General features: G+C 40.0%; 1 protein-coding gene across 1 annotated transcript in view; it reads left to right on the top strand.

Annotated features, from left to right (window-relative positions):
- LOC139713321 (pleckstrin homology domain-containing family G member 5-like) overlaps positions 1 to 21,485 on the top strand; it is a 117,448-nt gene that overhangs the window by 46,402 nt on the left and 49,561 nt on the right. The window contains exon 2 of the mRNA XM_071625070.1: positions 13,627 to 13,699. Coding sequence (XP_071481171.1) covers positions 13,627 to 13,699 — 73 coding nt within the window. The remainder of the gene's footprint in view (positions 1 to 13,626; positions 13,700 to 21,485) is intronic.

Genomic DNA, 21,485 nt, shown 5'->3' with positions numbered 1-21,485 from the left:
ATACTCTTCGCGGGGGAAGTGAAAGCACATCTGTGAAAGCAAATAGCAGCTCACAAAGTTGCACCAAACAGCGTTTATACGTCACACTCCCTTTGGGGCTGTGAGAGACCCAGTACTGTATATAGCGCCTCGCACATTAAGGGGAGAAAATGCCTCACACTCCCACTTGAACCCTAGCCCTCTCCGTCATCAGCGTAGTCACATTTCGTGGTGCACCCAGAAATTGTATCCCTGCCAGGCAAGGAAAGGAAAAAGGGAGAGAAAAATAGAGGCTTCTTTTTTTAGGAAGGCACAAGATATCATTCTCAACACTTTTGATTGCGGAGAACACTTGAAAACATTAGTTTTCCACCTGAGTCTTTTCCTTCACGTGAAATCATTCTGCTATCTCCCCCAAAATACAAGAGAATTTCAAAGAAGAAAGTGAAGTGCTGATATTTTTGGATATACATTGTACGGCCCTTTCATTTCTAGCTCGAACTCACCTCCCAGACTTGAGTGCCCGCACTGCATCTCGTGTGTGCCGGGGGTTGATGCCAGTGTAAATATTTTGGATCTTTACCAGCCGTGTGTCGCTCGTTGGATTGTATTGAGATCGATCACCCAAATAGAAGAGAAGCCATTTCCTGGTGCACCCGGATCGCCAAGATGGTGGTGGTGAACGCAGTGGATCGGCGGAAGAGCACCTCCGACGCCAGGCCCCCAAGGTATGAAGATGAGAGGCCGGAGATTGATTTTGCAACACTTAGAGAAATATTATAACTTCGTGAATTTATGTCCTGAGAGGGAGTTCAAGATGATGCATGCAGGTACAAGGATGAGAGTGGAGAGGAACATCAGCTGGAGATGAGAGAGACGAAGATATTGAGGGAGAGAGAGATAGATAAATAGATAGATAGACAGAAGGAGTAAAGAGAGAGAAGGAGAGGGAGAGAGAGAGACTAGAGTAAAGAAAGAAGGAGAAGTCATTTGCAAGTACCTAGATAAGTGCAACGAAAGACCAGAGTAGAGTTGTGAAAGTGTGCTATTGATAGACATTTGACAGTACTGCTTTGATGAAAATCCAGAGTGTCAGAATGATATTTAGAGGGGAGGATATTTTGAGAAAGAGATAGTATGACCCCCAAAAAAATGTATTGTGTAAAAGATCATGTAAGGAATAGAAAAGTAGGTGAGGTGAGAATTGGTATCAAGGGAAGAGTTGGATAGGGAGAGGATATTTGTGAGATGATACTGCAGTCATCATCGTTGATGCTATGTATCAGAAAAGCATTTTTGTCATTTTTTTTTTATGTTTCTGAAACAGGGCAATGCTCAATAGTGATGCTTGCACAGTTTATCCAGGTATAGAAATCTGAATTTTTGTGACATTTTCCACAGGTTATCTTGTCTCACCATGCAGTTTTTTAGAGAAACATTTCAAGATCTGAGTATAAGATATGAGTACTTTAAAAGGTGAGGCCAGGATGACAATGACAGTGACAGTGACAGAGAATTCACAAGAGAGAAAGTCGTTTAGTTGAGGATGCTACATTTTTTTCCCCGAAATGGGGGATTTTTTAGGTCTTTTTTAGGGGGAAGATTGAGATAAGATGCAACAGGTAGGGGTGAAAGATCAGGCAAAAGGTAGTCTGGGTTCACGGGGATGTTGGAAGGAAAAGGTCTGTGAGAGATAGAAATGGGAGGACAGACAAGGAGTGGGAAAGAGATCGGAGGAAAATGGCTTGGAGCAGCAAAGGTGGAGGGAGAGGTGAATGGGGTAGGGGGAGGGGGAGCGGGGGAAGGGGAGGGGATTTCACATTAAATAGATGCTTTCCATCAGTCCGAGGGGGGGGGGAGATGGCAGGGGATGGACGATGAAGGAGGCACGGAAAACGCAGATCAAGTGAGAGGAAGAAAGGGTGTATACCCAGGAGGAGAGGGGGGAAAGACCCAGTGTGAGATGTGGGAGATATGAATATATGCAGGGGGGGGGGGGAAAAGAAAAATCCAGTTGATGATAACAGGTATGGCGTTTGGTGAGCTGGGTGACGCACATACTGCGCGTACATAATTGTGGCTTAGCCCCCCTTTGGCTGGGGGATGCATGCAAACCCAAATATACATCTATAACCTAATAACGGGTGCAAGTTGCACAATCAGACCTTCTTCACACAAGTCCCAGCATTGAACTTGCCAGCAAGTCCATTCGGCAGGCGTCCCGTAATTGATTTGAAAGGGGAGGGGGAAAAAAAACACAGAGTTACCTCGTCGCTGGCAAACAACCCTCGCACATCGCATGGAGTTTTTTGTTGTGTGTACTTGGAATACCCGCGTCCCATGACGATTTCTGGTACGTTGAACGTAGAAGTACTCTGTGTGTTGTATGTTACTCTCTTCTAGGAATTGTAGAGATTGTTTTCAATGGCAGAATTGTTCTACATGATATAATAATATGCCATACTTAATCGTCCTTTCTGCTGACACCATACCTTGATTTATTGTGTCAGAGGTGACTTCCATATTTCACCTGATTTCAGGTTGTTTTTTTTTATTCGTGCTGCATCTGAGCAGAGTGGTTTGTTTTCATGCCAAATTTTTAAGCATGGTCTTATCTGATGCAGTTGTGTTTTATCCGAGATGATACTCATTTCCTGCCGAACTATATAGGTGAAAATGCTTAGCTTGTTGGTAATGCATGTTAAGTTTTGCATCTTTGCCCATGTAGGGACGAGAGAAGAATATATGTGATCAAACAATATATGAGGGATGTATGTTTAGCATGCCCTCAGGATGGACCAGTACAAAATCTGTTGTGGAATCAAGTGTTCATTTAAAGTGGAATGTGATGAGCTGAATTGTCATAATCATTATTGTACATCGCCTCACATTGTTTGATTTAGTACTGTGCAACCACTGTGGTTTTGTTTCCAGGATTTTGCACATATGAGCTATTTAAAGGCAAGTTTATAAATTGAATCGATGTTCCAAATATAATCATCAAGAGCATTAAAGAAATGGTGTAGCTCAAGCATATCTGTTATAAACTTTTACAAATGGTCATTCAAGGGGGTTGGTATCTCAATAACTCTCATCTTTTTTGCTGGTCTGTTTTAGATCATGGCTGCACTCGGCACCAAAGTGTCTCTCCAGTTACATCATTATGATGTCATAGCATTGCTTTTTTCTCCCATTCTCTCCCTCTGCCCCCACCTACTTGATTGTCCATCTCAGAGCAGTGATAAGTAAATGTATATTCATATATGAAAAGTTTGATTGCAAAAGGAGTTATCTCCATTCTTGTCAATTTGAGATATTTGTGATTAAACCTACTAAAAAGCAAAACAAATGAGAAAATATAGAATATATAGGCCTATCTTACCATGTTCTATCTTCAAGAATATTCTTGTTATGCATCAAGTTAGATAGCATTGGAAAAATGTGATTTTGTTCTCTCTGATAATGGTGTTACGTTATCTTTTTAGATGGCACTTAAGCCGTTTTGCAACCAAGCTCTTCAAATACCCTTATGTGTTTGTATAGCATGCTGCTACACCTATTGACTTTGTGACATGCCCATTCATGGCTGAAATTTGAGTAAACCACCTTCCGGGTGACTTCAGCTATACAATGGCCACTCCAATGAATGATGGATTATTCTCTGTCTTTCTGATGTTGTAGAACTGGATTCTCGGTGCTCATTTTATATATCTCTCTCATCCCCGGCCTTATGGGAAGACTTCCCTCCCCCCCCCCCCCAAAGCTGGTCATTTGTCAATCAGTAGGTGGAGAGGAAAAGGGAACGACACTTTTGGGGTGTCATGTGCGAGCCCGAAATCGGGCCAATTTTGATGACTTCAGGTATGATGTTTCTCGTTCTGACGACAGAAAGAGAGAAAATGGTGATTCTTGCCAAGCCAGCTACGAACCCATGGATATGCATTATACAACATCTCCATCCTACTCAGCTTGCCTCACGCGTGTCCCCATAGACTACTACATTTTTCATCTCTTGCGATATTGTTCCACCATATGGTTTTAGTCAGACAATTGAAAAGTCTATAAATGGAAAGATTGGGGAGGGGGTGAATATAGGGGATAGAGGATTTCAGCTGAATTGAAAATCAAACTCAATTGGCATGTATACAGCACTGCATTCGATTCTTCATAGCGCTGCTGTGAGAACCGAATCTCGTCATTTGTGGATGGCAGTTCAAGTTGGGGGCACGAGGATATTAAAGGTCTCCTCCTATAATTGTAGACACTCCCTGCATTATTGAGATGAAATTTGGATCATCATCTGTTGCTTGATACAAAATGGTGATTATATATCTTTCTCGATATATTATAGCTCAATATTGTGTGGATCCCCTTTTCTCTGCCAGCAGAAGAAATCACTCAGCAGTTGTGGTCCAGTGCTGTAATTAAAGCGGTTCTCCACTTAAATATGGTAGATTTTTTTTTTTTTTTAGGGGGGAGCTGGGGGGGGGGGGGGGGGGGAAGGGGGTATTATCCCATATATCCCCACTGAAACACATATACACGTGTGTATGCACTCGCATACACATATATACACACACACACACACAAACCATGGTAATCTAATGACCACCCCCAGTCCAACAAAATTATTAATATTGATGGCCTATTATTATTAATGGTGTCTGGGAAAGCTATCAGGAAGGGGGGGGGGGGGGGAGGACTGGAGAGGGGGAAGGTTGAGGAAATGATACATTCTAATTCCTTTCAATAATTGTGAAAATATTTGAGGGTCACAGTGTGGAGATTTGGTAGCCAGGCCATCTGATGTGTACACGATCATATGTTATGAAGTTTTATTAAAAATAAACATGAATTTTGAGGTTGTATGCAAGATGACTTTATCATCAGAGTTGATTATCAAGCTCAGGCTCCATCGTTATTTCACTGTCTCACCTCTGTGGGATAAGCATATTTCAGCAGCATTTTTGTTGCTGCAGCAAGAAGTTGATAATTAGTGAAGTGTGCCAGATTTGGAAAGGACGTGTATCAGAATGATGTTGTTGTGTATTTGCGTATTGCTGTTTTAGTCAGCAATGCTGTTAGTCAGTATCTTTTATTCTACAGTCACAGAATGATTTGGGTATATTATAACAGAGAGATTTGCAGAGATTCACAAACTGCGTGGTATTTTGAAATGGAACATCACAGGCGGGATCATATTCCTTTGATTGTTATCAAGTCATGTGATGAATCTCATTGTTATAATGAGTCTGATTTGTTCCCTGACTGGACCACATCGCTTTGTTCGGTTTGGTTTCACATCCTGTCTTTTGTACCGGCCGGTAAACCCAGCACATCGGAGATTGCGATAGAAACAAAACAGAACAAACAAGAACAACGAATGATATCAATCTAGGATCAGCCCAAAGAGGAGGAAGTGTGTACTGTAGATTGCTTAGAACCCGATTAATGATTGCAGAGTCCTCTCCCTTCCTCTCTCCCCCTCTTTTGCTTTCTCTCCCTCTCTCTCCCCCTCTCTCTATCTCTGTCCCTCTTTCTACCTGTTTCTCATATTTTTCTCTCACCATCTCTCTCTCTCCATCTCTCTCCCTCTCCGTCTCTCTCTTGCTTTCATCATCAGTGACACACACACACTCATATACACACACATATGAACACATACATTTCCTGCATAGTGCAGAGGCAGTTTTATAAATGGCATAAGGGCATCCTATTACAACTTGTCTAGCAAGAAATTCATACAAATTTGCACATTTTGGGGTCCTTCTTATGTGTATAAATAGTGTGCAAGGAAAGAAATGAAATTATAACAATGGTGTCTTAAATTTGACAGATGTGTTCCAGTGTTTTAGCACAGTGCCCCAGTTGTTAAGTTTGCTCCACTGGCTTGGATGCCCCAACTGCACCTCAATTTTTTTTTTCTCTTTAATCATTAGTTACGTTCAGACGACAGGCCCTAACCTCGAGGTTAAGCTCTTGCCCCCTAACTATGACGTATGCGTCCACATGACGAATCTTAACCCCGAGGTTAGGAAACCTCGAGGTTAAGCGCCTGGCCCTTTGAATACTTTGATTTTTGTGTCCACACGGTGCTTAACTACAAGTGGGACCCCCCACGGCTCGTGTTTAGAGCGCTAACCATGAGATATCTCGTGGCTCTTAACATCGGATTCGAGCTAACCTCGAGGTTAGCTAACTACGAGTGCATCTACACAGTCCCTAACTACAAGCTTAACCTCGAGGTTAAGGCTTGTCGTCTGAATGTAACTAGAAATTGTGTTTGTGTGTGTGTGTGTGTATGTGTTTATATGATTGTATGCGTGTGCTATAGACTGCCATTGTAAATAGAGTTTCTCTTGTCTGCAGAAAGCATTACGGATCCAAAGGAACGCGGCTGGCAGCCCACATCAGCCTGCGAAAAGAGCGTCTGGTAGTTAATTCACTCTCATCTGTGCGAGCAATATGGATGGTAGCATTGCCTTGGGATGGGAGCAGTTGTGGCTGCATGATTTTGCATTCTCCTCATCCCCTCTGCCCCCCCCCCTCCCCAATATCTATCCTCTGTCATCACCCTTTTATAGAACATTCCATATCTTTGAACTTTTGCACCATTTGCTGGGTGTGGCCTTATCAATTCTATAGGCAAGTAACTAATCTTAAGTGATGCCTTTACCTTAATCTTGTTAGAAACCAGTGATTTTTATTCTTTTTTGACACCATTCATGAGCTTTAAAGGTTACTTGAATACATTGCCACTCATAAAATATTTCAGTGATCACATAGCTGATATAAAGTGTTTCACAAATAAAATGAAGTGTACATCAGCACAGCCCCATACAGCAATATCCAGCTTTATGTAGTTAAATACTGTAAAAGTGGAAATTTTCGCGGTGTTGAAATTTTCGCGCATTTCGTGCAACCAGAAACTAGCGCAAAAATAAAAGCACAGGAGTATTTTTGCTACCCGTATGTTCCAGTAGTTGATGTCTTGATTCCGTGGAATTCAAAACACGCGAAACTCTTCTTGCCCAACGGAGCACAAAAAAATTAGTCTCGCAAAAACATCCACTTTTACAGTAGTCAATGAAGAACAAGGGAGTAAATGTAATTCTTTAGTGAAAACTTGTTAGAAAATGATTATTTGAGAAAAAAAAAGAAAGACCAATGAGTAACCATTGGTCACTCATTTGTGACCATTGGTGACTCATTAGAAATAGGATGCCATAGGGCCCACACAATGAAACTCTCTCAGACAGAATAACCCTCTATTACTGTCACAAAGACATTTGTACTTTAAGCAACATAAACTGATTGTCCCAGACATTTACATTTGCACAATATAAGCCCCACTGAGTTGTACAAGCTGTGTCTTTATACCAGCACTGTCTCTAGTACGATAATGGTACCACTGTGTGATATGCAACATTAAACCACCCTCTGCTTAATGCTCATGCTGTATCGCAGACCTAGCCCATCATTTTACAATCATGTGCCCGATTTTGTAAACCTTGCTGTGTCGCGCGACTTTGCCGAATCTTACACGCAGACAAAGACCAATTTGATGGCCAGGTTCCCTCATTGATCATCCCCTCATTTGCACACATATGCATTTATTCATAGGTGAGACATCCTGGCAATTATTTCAAGCTATTTGTCGGCTTGTTCAAGAGAGTGCATTTATTCATGAACGTCTAGCCCAGTGTTTGAACTCGGGGAGCTGACGCTCTTGTGTGTGGATGAAGAGTGGTCTATTGTTCCAATCGATTTATATTCCTGTCTCATTCACGCCTCCTTAACTCTTACTTACTGTCAATATAATAGTGACACAACTTTAGTGCCGTGATTTGCATAGAAGCATTTGCGGACAATTGTATGCCAACCCATGTACTTCAAAAAGAAAAAAGGTCCCCTTACATGATTACAAAAAAAAAAAGCTTGGTTTTTGCTAGTCATTTCTGTTGACATGACTACACTAGGAAATGGAAAGTGTCAAAAAAAGAGTAACAAATTGCATCTTCTGCCAAGTGGATTTGGCTGGCATTAAATATGCTAATCACATACACACATCAATCAAAAGCTTGTAGTTTTTGAACAGTGCATTGAAGATCTCTTAATAGGTACTAGATAATGCGCCGGATTAACTTTCTCTACAGGTTTCGGATCGGAAGCTTTGACGGATTGCGGTGTGGCGGGAATCCAGGAATCGCACTGGGCATAGCTTCCTGGGCTTGGGGGGCTTAAATGCAGCATATTGTTCCTTCTACGTGGAAATATTGTCTGTCAAGGACACTTCTGAAAAAGTTGATTTTAACAGTTTTTCATTAAAATCTAGGATACGGGGGGGGGGGGGGGATATGACGATTCATTTTATCTGTCAGTTGTTATTGTTTTTAGCTTTGTCATGCAGTTGAACACATTTTGAGTAGGATCTTACAAAACTGCTCCAGAAATTACGCTCCCATGGTCATGCATCTGACAATTCCCCAAAACAAAAAGTATATCATGTAACTCTGGTTCTGTCTTTTTTCATGTCTGTATGTCTGTTTGGCATTTTTTTTCTCTCTCTTCTTTTTTTTTTTTCTCTGTCTCTCTTTCTCTTTCTATCTCACCAGTAATGTATACTCTGTAACTTTGTATACTAGTATTTGGCATACATTTTTGCGGAAGTATCAAATTAGGAATTTTGAGAGAAGGAGAAAAACAAATGTTCGGGGGGGGGGGGGGAGGGGGGAGTCAGAAGGATATTTGACTTGTTTATGAATACATCTATATATATATTTGTGTCTCTTTACCTGAATTCTTTGATTCATTTCTTCTTCTTCTTCTTCTCTTGTTTTATTTTTTGTGTATCTAAAATCCCTGGAGCAAAATTCGCAAAGTTGATTGATCTACTGCGACAGCAGTAACAATTCTCTTATATATCCCCAGGGCTATGCGATTGTTCCGAGTCAAAAGCATTCGTAGTTTGTATCACTGCTTTGTAATTTCATCTCCCTTATCCACAGGTGTCTATGCTATTAACGCTATCTCAAAGTTGTTTTCCCCTTTGTTTGCTTCTGGTTTAAAGATATCATTTTCTCTCTTTTTGTGCAAGCTTTTAGTTCACAGATTTTTATGTGCAATATTTGAAAACGTATATGTTGGTATGCATTGTGATATCATTTGATGTTTGGAGGAGTTAAAATCGCCATCTCCAGAAGGGAGGTATTGGTGATGTAAGAAGTACAGCAAAAGAATTTGGATTATTTTGCGATATGGAAATTTTTTCACATCTTGTACAACGCGATACTGATATGAAAATGAAAGCAAAAAATGCTTTTACTTGTTTTTTGTGATTTCTTTCATATTTTGATTCCATGGAATTTAAAAAAAAAAACACATACACATAGAATTTTTTCTTTCTCGGCTGAGCATGAAAAATTACTTGTGCAAAAATGTCTACTTTCACAATGATAGCAAGTGATTAAATGAATGTCCCGTTGAATACCTTGTGAATGAACAGGGAACTTGAGCAGTGAATGTCATGAAAATGCCAGGCAAACTGAAGGGGAAAAAAGCAACAATAAAAACATCTTGACAACCACAGCATCAACAACAGCAACTAAAACTTGTGTCAGTGACATATGTTGGTAGTGTCATTGCGGTAAACATGCGCACACATGGATGTTTTTACAGGATCAATATGTATGATGGTGTATATCGTGTGATATAATATATCGTACAGGTTCTAGAAATAGCTGCTCATGGGTGGTGGGGAGGGTGGGGGAGGGTGGTAGATAAGACATTGAGAAGCTCGTCTCAGTTTCTGCAACACCGATCTGTAACGCCGTTGTCCGAGGCAACCCAGGGCTCCAGAACGAAATCGGAGCCGCGACTTCCCTGTTTGCCCGCGTCCGTTGTTCGTTTCGACGGGGGTGCAGGGAAGAGGTGCGGAATGGCTTCCTTCGCATGTGGCTCGCAGATTGCAGATCGCCTATCAAGCTTGCGCAGCTCCCAACTGACTCTGAGAATGCCTGGTCCATGTAATATATTTGCTTGAAAGACATCCCAGTTTAACCCTTCGGTGGCTTCCATCTCAAAATTCCAATGGTATTCTTCAGGAACAGGTGGTTGCCTTTAGATGTCCAGAGGGTTAAGTATTTTAAAAAAAGCATTGGATGAATTGATTTTACTCAGGGATGCAAATCAAGAGTTAGGGTACTGTAAAACCAAAAATGTTTGCATACTGTATACGCTATATATTTCGTGGGGGTTTTATTTTCGCGAATTTCGCGAGTCGGGAGCTATTCGCGAAATTAACAACACGCGAAAATATTACCTTCCAAAATGAATCCCTTGCCTTGATGATACAAACATTTCAGTACTAGTATACCATGTCACGGCTTACCGAACAGACCATACTGGCTAAGCTTGTTTACGCACGTCCACGTCTACTTACGAATACTGTAGAGAGCCAATCCATTATCACAAGGGGACCACTCGTCAGAAATCTAGCGCGATGGACTTCAAAAATGTTGAATTCTAACTTACTAGTTCGCAGCGTTTGGCAAGTCTTTTTCGTGCAGTGTATAACTAGTATCATTCTTATTTGCTAGTAGATCTAAGTTGAAAATTCACACTTTCTTTGCCACTTCATATTTTCTCTGGTCCCCCAATCGCGAATTTAATCACTCGCGAAAATGTGTGACAGCGGCAATTCGCGAAAATTTATGTTCGCGAAAATTATAGCGTATACAGTATATGAAACTTTCGCAAAACTCACAAAGAGCCAAGATTCGCTCATGTAAAATGTGTGCTGAAGCATTTTGTCTACAACATTAAATGCCAGCGGTAATTCACAAAAGTTTCAGGCCACAAAAAAAAAAAAAAAAAATCCATATTGAGAATTAAGGGGGTAATGATCCAATACAGAAAAATGCTCTGTAAAATTTGCAAGTTGGAACACTATTCCAAACCAGTGGCCATCGATGACGCAGCGTAACAGTGTTGAAACCAAAATGTCCACTGGGCATACACGTTAACTGTTGTGTTATGTGACTTAATAAGCAGACTCACGACCCCATTATGTGTGCACCAAGTGTTTACTCACCGGAATTTCCTGTAGTACATCTAAATCATTTCTGATTTTTTTTTTTTTGTCTCCTCCTAAATAGGCGATACCATTTTTTCATGGAAACTAGGTCATATGATTTTGAGGGAGAGACCAAATATGAAAGGAAAAAATCTCTGTAATGTTTGTGTGTATATTACCTATATGTACAGTGTATGTATATTTTCATGCATTAGTTTAATACATATACAATATGTGTGTGTGCCTTTTATGTCTATAAAGGCCTACTGTGGGCATATTTGTGGCTCGCCTTCTTGGAATTACTATTAAAACAAGACCGACTTATGTCATCAAAGTTGCCCATTTTATGTTTCAATCATCTTTTTGTCACAATATGATATATCATCTTGTTCTAAGTTCTACGAGGAAAGACACGGCAGATGTTTGAGTGTGGTGCTGTTCTATGGAATATTTGGTTTGCTTTAAATCAGTCATCGAGGCATTCTTTTCTCCATGTAAGCCGTGGATGTATTCAATATGTCATCCCCTTTGCCCCCTTTCTACTGCCCGGAAAAAGCTGTAAAACGTATGCACATGAGCTACAGGTCCCACCTGTCATAATCGTGTATATAATGTGTGTGTTTGTGTGTTTGTGTGTGTGTGTGTGTGTGTGTGTGTGTGTGTGTGTGTGTGTGTGAAAGTGTTTTACACAAAGGGAGTGGATAACTTTTACAGAATTCTTGACAGTTAAACATCATCACCTGCCAAGAACAATCCTCTGTCTATTTGTTCTTTTTTGTTCTTCTTTTTTTGTTTAACCGATGGTTCCCCATGATTGACAGCGGAAATGTACACTTAAAGCTGCAACAGATGAGTTGAGCTGAACAAATGTTGGCCATTTTGTGCACAATGTACAATAACTTGATTGAGATAAGTCCAAGCTGTTGTTAATTTCCATTCTTTCTTCTTCCCTTTCTCTTCTTCAGGCATCTGCATCGTCCTTCTTTTGTTCATTTTCTCTTTCTATCTAGTTTCTATTTTTGTCCATTTTCCTTTTATTCTTCTGAAGAATAAGTTGAATTTCACTAGTGTAACAAATGGGATACCATTTTGAAAGTACTTGATATACCATTTTTCTTTGATGTTGGGAGAATACAAGCATACATGCACACACACACACACACACACACACACACACACACACATGCACATACATTGTATATAAATATGTTGACCTAAATGTTGTTAAGAATTGATTATTTAGAGGCAGGCACACAGTAATGAAAGTGAAATATAATAGATGGTTATGTCAGGGCACATAGAAGGAAGTAGATAAAGAGAGAAAGAAAGAGAAATTTAAAGAGAGAATGTGTATTTCTGTAAAGTTTGCTTTTAGATGAAGTTGGAGATGAGAGGAGCAGTGTTGATTAGAAGGAAGAGGAGTTTAAAATGTCACACTGAATAAATAAATTAGAGAAAGAGTGCATGTGGAGGAAAAAGGGGAAATGTTGGCATCTGTGTGTATGTGTCTAAAGACACTTTATAGGGAGCATCAATCTCCATGAAAACATCCGTGTGGAGTAAACCACACATTTGGTGTGAAAATAAAAAAAGAGAAAAAAGAGACATTAAAAGAGAGAAAGAGAGGACGGAAGGGGAATTGATCGATTTGATGTTGTTGTTTTTCCCCTTCCCGGTATTCCCAATCTGCAGAGAGCGATAGTGGGGCGCTCCGTTTTCGCCCCACAAATGTCACGAGTGGCTCAACTTGCTCGTGGGATGCAGATGGAAAAATGGGGGAAGGTTATGGAGAAGGGGTGGATGGGGAGGGGATGATATGGGGGGGGGGGGGGGAGTAGCATGGAAGCTATGTTTCATCCTGTGGTACATTCGCAGTTCCCAATCTCATCATATTAATGTGCTATTTATGAGGATTTCTTTGCCGCAGGATTTGGGGACTCACTTTCCCTTTCAACATCACTGTCCTACATATAAAGGCATGAGTGAAGTGTTATCTTGATGACTGCATAGTGCTTCTCTAAAATGATAATAATGATTATAATAATAATGATAATGATTATAATAATAATAATGATGATGATGATGATAATGATAATAATAATAATAATAATAATAATAATAATAATAATAATGATAATGATATTAAAAATAATAATGATAATAATAATAGTAATAATAATAATGATAATACTGTAGTAATGTCATTTTTATTGTTGTTATCATATTAATGATTATGACAGTAATGATGATGGTGATGATGATGATAGTAATAATGATAATAATAACAACAGTGATTAAAGTGACACATTTTCAAAGTGTAGATCCTATGTACATGATATACTTCTGAGCTCCTTATAAGTTTGGACAGTAGTAAACAGTTAGATAAAGAGATTTTAATAATGGTGCAATTGGGGACTTCCTGATTTAAAACGAGACATGATGGTCTGTTTCAAGGTGAGGGGAGACTAATACCCCCAAACTTAACACCCAGGGCAGACCATAAGACATTGATTTACTTTTTACACAGTTTTGATGATCATCTGCTGTTCATTTTGTTTTCTGTTTTTCAACAGAGATGCGGATGGATCATCTCAGGGTGCCTGCAGACTACACAGGAGAACAGCTCTGAGGAGGACGCAGACATTGGTAGGTCAAACCCCCCCTTTTGTTTCAATGGATGAATCCCGACCATATACAGGGTGCATTAGTGGTGGGTTGTACTATTGGCTGATGTAGGGGTGCACAAACTCTATAGCATTATGCAAAGTCCCCGTCACAGGAAGGGTTTAAGGAGAAACTACAGATTTTAGTGATCTAAGTACTTGGCTCATGGGGAATGTTTCACAAAGAATATTTTAGATGATCTTAACCTGTTGAGAATGGGCTATTTGGCTACAATGTGCATTTCCCATAGACACTTGCCCGAGTATACTCGGGACTCGTCCTCAACGGATTAAAAGTTCAGATCAACCTAATGTTATGGTATGATGTGTGTATCTCAATGGTAGTCTAACTTCCCAATGAAAATGAACTTTTTGGAGTGTATTTCATGCAACCATTATTATGAAAAGGAAAATAAATGATGAACAATTTTTTTTCTGTAAATTTTGATAACAATTTAAAGAAGATTCTGAAAGGTTGATGAAACTGACCAAGGAAAGCCAATGGTATACCATAATCTTAAGTTTATGTTAACCTGTTGAGGACAAGTCCAGAGTATACTCAAGCAAGCGCCTATTGGAAATCCATGTTGTAGCAAAATCAAACTGTCCTAAATGGGTTGACTTTAAAAATCAACTTAAATTCTTTGTGAAACAACCCCTGGATTACAGACATCAAATCCTTCACAATAGAAACTCCTGGTTACACGGTTGCCCAGGGTCAAGGCAATGTGTTTATAGCTGGAAACAGCTCATTTCAGTTTGCACGATCCAGATCTAGATCCGTTTTCAAAAAGTCAGGGACAGTTTAAAAGGAAACTCAGGTTAAGTTTGAAAAGCTTCAACTAGAAAGTGACTGCTGTGAAATTTGGCAGTGGAATGCCCTTTATGAGAAACCAATAGACCAATCTCTAATAGACTCTTTACATTCATACAAATTGAAGTCATGTAGAAAAAGCTCAATGTAGCTTAATAAAGCTTGCAAAAGGCAATGGCCTTAAAATCCTCCAGCATGGATATTAGCAAAAGTATTTTTAGCAATACATGCACAACTGTCTCAACATAATATGTCTATGATATCATAGTAGTGATTCTTGACGTATAGAAGACATTTGTTTTGAAACCTTTCTTCACCAAAGGTCCACAAAGTTATCCTCATTACTGTAAAAGAGAAAGAAAGATTGTATATATTAATATATATAGTTTTGTTTTCATTGTTTCATGGTCATAAAATCTTCCAGCGTGGGTATAATAATTATGAGCAAAAATACATGTGTGTATGAGTGTGTTGATAACTACCTAAACAATAGTAGTGATTAGAAGACTACTTGGTGGTTTTGAAAACTTACTCCATCAAAAGGTTACGAAGTCATTCCTATTACTGTGAAAGAGATAGAGAGAGTTTATGCAGTTATTGCTTTGTTTTATTTTGATTGTTTAAAGGTCTTAACAATCTTGTGGTATAGATGTATGGGTGTTACTATTTTTAGCAAAAACATATGGTGTCAACAAACATCTATATACAGTGTAGTTGGAGTAGTCGACTTACTGATGATGTGTGCAAGCAATGTGGTTTGTTATGAAACCTCACCTAATTAAAAGCTTGTGAAGCAATTCCTATTACTGGGAAAGAGAATAAGAGAGTTGATCTATTTTTATCATTGTGTTTTGTTTTGCTTTGTTGTACGTTGCTCTGCTTTGGTTTTGTGGGTGGGTGAGTGGAGGTTGTAATCTTTCCAGAATATCACATTTGATAAGATACCTTTTAGTAACTTTTAGGGGAAGTCACCCAGACAAGTTCAGCCTTGTATAATTTTAGCAATTACACAAACACACACAATTTTTTTTTTAAATCCCTGAAGCTTTATGAGCAGAGCCATGGTGCTTATCTCATTAGACGCAAATCAAGCGGGTCAGTGCTATCTACTGCTGGACAGTGGGAAATACGGCCGGCCGGCCGGACAAACTCGGGAGAAAAGACATCATTGGGGGTGACATCCACAAACTGCCCATTACTCCGTCCTTGTCTGTTTTACACATCCTAATCGGGAGCTTCGTGACAAGACCCCATAAATTTGTAGAATCGAGTGGAACGGCCGCTGTCAACTTACAGCTCGGTACGGCGTACGGTGGATGGGCGCAAGGGGAGGTGGAAGAACTCCAGAATTTGCAGCCGCTCTAGTCACCTCAAGGTCAAGGTTGCAAGTGTTTGATTGCCATGTTGCTGTCGACCTCTAACGGCATCTTCATTAACCGGAGGGGAGAGAGAGGCCTGCACCATGAACGGATCTGTTTCAGGATCCACAGCTTTTTGAAATCGGGAAAATTGATTGGATTCTAGTTGTCTGCTTTGCTGATACTGCAAAATGTTTTTCAATGCTACTCTTCTGAAGATAGAATTAGGTCTCGCTGAAGCCGAGCTTGTCATTAGATACAAAACACTTTTCTGGTTTCCCCTTTTATCCGCACCTCACCCCACACCCCCACCAACAAGCAATCCAGACGGCCAATTTACCCCTGTTTATTTGGAGTGTAGCATGTGATGCTACCTCCACGGCGCGTGGGATACCACTTAGGCCTGTACCAAGTGGTATCATCATCTAGTGAGCAGAGAGATACCGAAGGCCACGGGTATAGTGGCTAGGAGATACATGGCGGGGGGGGGGGGGGGGGGGGGGGGGGGACGGTGGGGTAAGGGATCAGAATGGACGTGCTGTTTAGGTCACTGCGGCGGAATTTCAATTAGATTTGCACGTATTTGATCGTCTTTCTGAATTCTCAGAAGCACGGCGAAGGTACGCACGCAGGGGGAATGGCTGTCTGATGTGCCAGATGATACAGGAATGACCCCTGCGATGATTTTATCAGCTGTTCCCCCGCAACAAAGGTGGGGCTCCCTCTATGGCAGACCCATCCCATGCCTCATTAGGGATCTTGTCTGTTGCAGTGGAGTTTGGATCAGTGTGTATATTTAGGAGTATTTAGGGATCCCAACGAACTGCATACTTGAGAAATGATGAATAAGAGTTGTTGTTTTTTTTTTCTCAGTCTTCCTTTTCTTCATCACTGTCTTCTTCATCTCCTCTGCTTTATCCTCATCCTCCTCATTTTATTGTTTCATGCTTCCGGTATCCATTCTGTGCACTTTTTTTATATAGTGTCTTTAGATATGTATTCATTCTTTATCAGTGTATGTGATTGCAAATGAAATTCAACAAATCATATATCATTATCACTTATTCATATGTCATTGTCTTTGACCACTTAAGTATACTTCTTTCTTGAGGTTTTTTTTTTGGGGGGGCTTTCCTTTTCCTGTTTTCTTCTTCCTCATCTTCTCGTCTCAATTTTGCTTCCTTTGACTTCAAAGTGATGATTTCTTTTTTGAGCAGATTTCTGTGAAAGTAGGGTGTAAACCCAATACTACTCTACTCTCTTGTCCATCCCACTTGAAATCTCACCAATTCTGATTTTTAGAGGACGCAGGTTGACGAGTCTGGGTACACCATTTGTCAAAGGCTGTGTTTATCAACTTTCCCACGTTTGAAACTCATTTTAATACCCACTATCAAAATGCAATCGCAAACGCCTTTTGGGTCATGTTTCTCGAGTTGTTGCATTTATCAACTTTGTCTGTAATAGCTGATTGGGAGGCCTTGTCACTGTGCTGCTCTATTGCGCAGTTTGACCTGAGGAGTAGAGGTGTGTAGTTGGCATTGGTTGGTGTGGTCAGGTCCGAGCTATAAACGCATTTCAAAATTACTTGCCTTTAATCAGCTCTGCAGGAAAGTTGTTGGCTCAAGCATGTTTGCGATCACATTCTTTTTCGGCATTTCAGCAAAGCATTTCAGAAACCCCATAACCATAACAGCTTTGCATATATCAACTACCCAAAACTCCCTGGAAGCTGTAATTCTGCTCGAGAAGTAAGTTGATAAAGGCGCCCAGAATCCGATGGAATTTTTTAAATTGTATGTTCTCTCAGAGGCGAATGGGGTTGGAGGAAAGCAGTGCAATCATAATGAATCATCCTTTGACTTCAGTTTGCTGGAATGACATACATTCCCAACTTCAGTCCGAGTCATCTTTAATTTTGTCCCTTTGAGTTATTTTTTCCCTTTATGAGTTATTTTTTTTTCTCCTGAACATTGTAAAAGGGACAATAGAGTGTTTGATGGCTTGATAGATGGGACTAGTCGATACCTATTGTTACATGTGATGCACAAGGATGTCAGGGGGTGTTCGTTGGCGATCGAAGTAGGTGCGGGATATGGGAAATGTGGCGTCGGCCAGGGGGGAAATGAGGGTCAAGTAGAATTTGCAAAAAATTGCTTAAGACAGAGAGAAACTGACGTCTGGCGCCAAATTTATCTACCACTGTCAGCAGGAGAATGTCGCTCTGTGGCAGGATCTTTGGGTGTTTCTGCAACCACACAAGGTACATCACATCCTGATATTTGCCAATTGTGATAAAAAACCAAAAGGCATGCTACGTGACGACACTTGTATTAAACTTCCACATTGCTTGACACACCAGCTACTACAGGAAGAGATTTTGGTGACTCTCCTTTTTATCCACTTCCTTTCTCTTCTTCTTTTTATTCCCTTTCCTTCCTCGTTTGTATCGTGTAGTTAATCTGCCAGGGAGCAAGTTTTAGCAGCACAAACCAAAGGGATGGCATTTGCATACCTCGGTGCAGAAATGCCTCATCTGAGATCGAGCTGGGGAGGGCATTTAAATGGGTGGCGTTCAGCGATCCCCGATACCAGCTCCCTTCCTGAATGATCTTCCGTATCTATTTGGGATACAGGAAGCACAACCAGGTGGCGATGTCATACCGTTTGACGCAAGCGGCCAGAGCTACCTCTCATGTTTTGCTCTCTCTCTCCCAGTCTATCTCTCCGTCTATCTTTCTCTGTCACTATATGCCTCACATGACATTGTCTACTACACGAAAGCTGCTTTTCAACTGCTATGTCGGCTGCGATGGACAATGCATGCAATGCACACTGCCTCCCTTCATTCTTGTTGTCGTGCGCCGCCATATAGTTTTGCATCGGTCGTGATTGCACAAAAGGGGGCGAAAGAATGTTGTCCAGAAGGAAAACAACAGGAGTAAGTCGATACCATTACTCTCTTTTCTGATTCGTGACAGGGGGTGCCATGGTGCATTGATTCGGAGACACCCGACCTTCAGTCAGAGGGTTTAAGGTTCAAGTCCCGCCAGTGTGTCAGTCATTGTTATTCTGTGGCAGGACAGTTTGTCTGCTTGGAACTTTAATGAAGAGATTGATTTCATACGAATGTGTTTGTGTATATGTATGTTGTGGGTGTATCTGTGTTTGTGTGTGTGTGTGTGTGTGTTTGTCTGTGTGTGTGTTTGTATGTATGTAAATATATACCTGACAACCCTGGCAAATGGCCTTGTTGGGTATTCACCCGAATAACTGAAGGAAGTGAGCTTGTGAACGTATTCACAGTCATTAGTATCAATCAGAACCAAAGGGCTCAGTTACAAGTTTGTTTTTTCCCAATCTGTTCCTGCTAGATATATTTTGGTACCAGTACTTTGAATAAAGTTTGCATGCATTGATTTTTTTATTATCATTATTATTATTATGTTGTTGTTGTTGTTCGTATAAACACAATAGATTGGTAACTGATCTGAAATTGTCCAGGACACCGCCCTTGTTGTGAGGGTGTTCATAAACTTTGAGTTCAGTAGGTATTAAACCTGTCTATTACTCACTGGAAGGTCATGTATATAACGTGCATTCAGTCAACGAGCTTGTACAGTACATTATATGTCAGACACAAGGGACGTGGTTTTGATGTCATTGTTGTAATTGTTTCAGCACTGGAGAGACGCTTTGTACCTTCTTTTCATGACTGCCGAAAGTCAGCGATGATGATATTGCTATCTTTTTGTGGGGAGGTCACTGCTGAAGTTACCAGATAATGTTAGCCCTTTCATGTGTGCTGTAGTAGTAACGTTACCAAAATATGTAGGTCTTGATCATGATACACTCGACCAAGAATTTCAAAGCCACCATAGCTTGGTACACTGATGAAGTATGTCAGCCAGTGCTAGTCACGAAGGGTATGTAAGGGATTAACTTGTGTGATTTCATCGTAGGTCTTTGAAAATAAAAAATAATTTTTTACAATGCAGAAGGCACCCTCTTGGTTTATAGATGAAACAGATACTCACTTTTGGAATTGTAGCTTCTTCTCTTCATAACACGTGACAGTTCGATGATAGATCAATTGAAACAACTGTACATAAATGGAGTAGCCTGCATTCACAACCATTAGAAATCAGAGCCATGGTTTAAATTAGGTCCATGTAATGAAACCTCATCAGTGGACATTCATCATTTGGATGTCCATTTGCCGGTGAGATGTGTCATGCAATTTACACAGTTGAAATTTGCACAGTCTGCTGATGAAATCTATACTGTCATCGTGAATTCCAACCATTAGGGTATAGGGCAAATGTTTAAAAGAATAATTTCTCATGCAATATACATTAAATACAGATTTAGGATGTGACATACATATTTTATAGTTTGCCCATGCCATACAATGTAATGTGGAGAGAGAGAGAGAATGTTTTAGGCAAATGACGTCCATTTGATGATAGAACTCTCTTTACTTCGAAGTGTGTATTTAATTACAAAGGTGAAAACCCAGTAGCACTATCCAAGGGAGTGGGAAGGCTTACCCAGTGTGGATATATTTGAGAATCCCATTACGAATTGTGTACTGATTTCTATGTTAAGTACACACACAGCCTAAGAATCTAGACTGAAGTTGACCATTACCAATGAACGTACGCTTTGATGCACATATTCGTTGATGGGCGTTTTTCATGTTTTGTTTTGGTTTTGGGGTTTTTTTTAATGTAAACCTGAGGGAAGCGAATGAAGAATGGGCCACTCACATCTCCCCATGGCTACTGGTTCTATAGATGTTAAGTTCTTGGTTTATTATACACTGAACTTTGTATATAGGTGAAGAAATTTTTGTGTTATCATAATGGTGATTCTCAAAATGCGGGATAAACTTGTGCAACCTCATACGCATAATCACATTACTGTGTCAACTTGTTGCTATGTTCAGTGAGTTTATGTTATCAAAGTTAAATCAAGAATCCTGAAACATTAAATGTAGGCTTATTTGAAAAACAACAAGAAATGCTATCATCAATATTAAAAATGGATGGCAATTGGTTTCAAAGCTGTGTAGGATGTCCAGTTTTTGCCCATTTTGGAGGAATGAATTCCCAAATAACAAGTGAAATCTAACGCTCTTACATCAGGGAACTTTAAATACCATGATGAGAGTGTTTTTATATTAAAAGCATTCAAACATTGAGGGCAGACATAGCATGTACATATCAAAATGATATCTAAAACCGTATATCCATATATGAATGTCTGTGAAATAACCATATTGCTAAAAGTATTTCAAGATATTTACCCAACTTGTTAGCGTATGAAATACCATAAATTTACTGTAACAGCTCATCACATTAGTGCCATTCACACTGTCACAAATTTCAAGATTTGCATTGTGATCCATCTCTTGAGATTTTTGGCCAGTGTGGACATAAAAATTGAACTTAATAGCACAAATCACAAGATTTCTTGTGATTTTTTTTTTTGGTGAATTGTGATTATTTGAGAAGTAGCATGACAGTTTGCATTGCAGCTGAATATCTGATTGGTAGAGCAAATGACCTCGATATTTTCTATCTTCATTTAGAATA

Source organism: Diadema antillarum, unplaced genomic scaffold (genome assembly GCF_040938485.1).
Source record: "Diadema antillarum isolate AM-2024a unplaced genomic scaffold, OU_Dant_1.0 scf00000043, whole genome shotgun sequence".
NCBI classification, from domain to species: domain Eukaryota; kingdom Metazoa; phylum Echinodermata; class Echinoidea; order Diadematoida; family Diadematidae; genus Diadema; species Diadema antillarum.
This window is presented reverse-complemented; position numbering and strand designations above follow the sequence as displayed.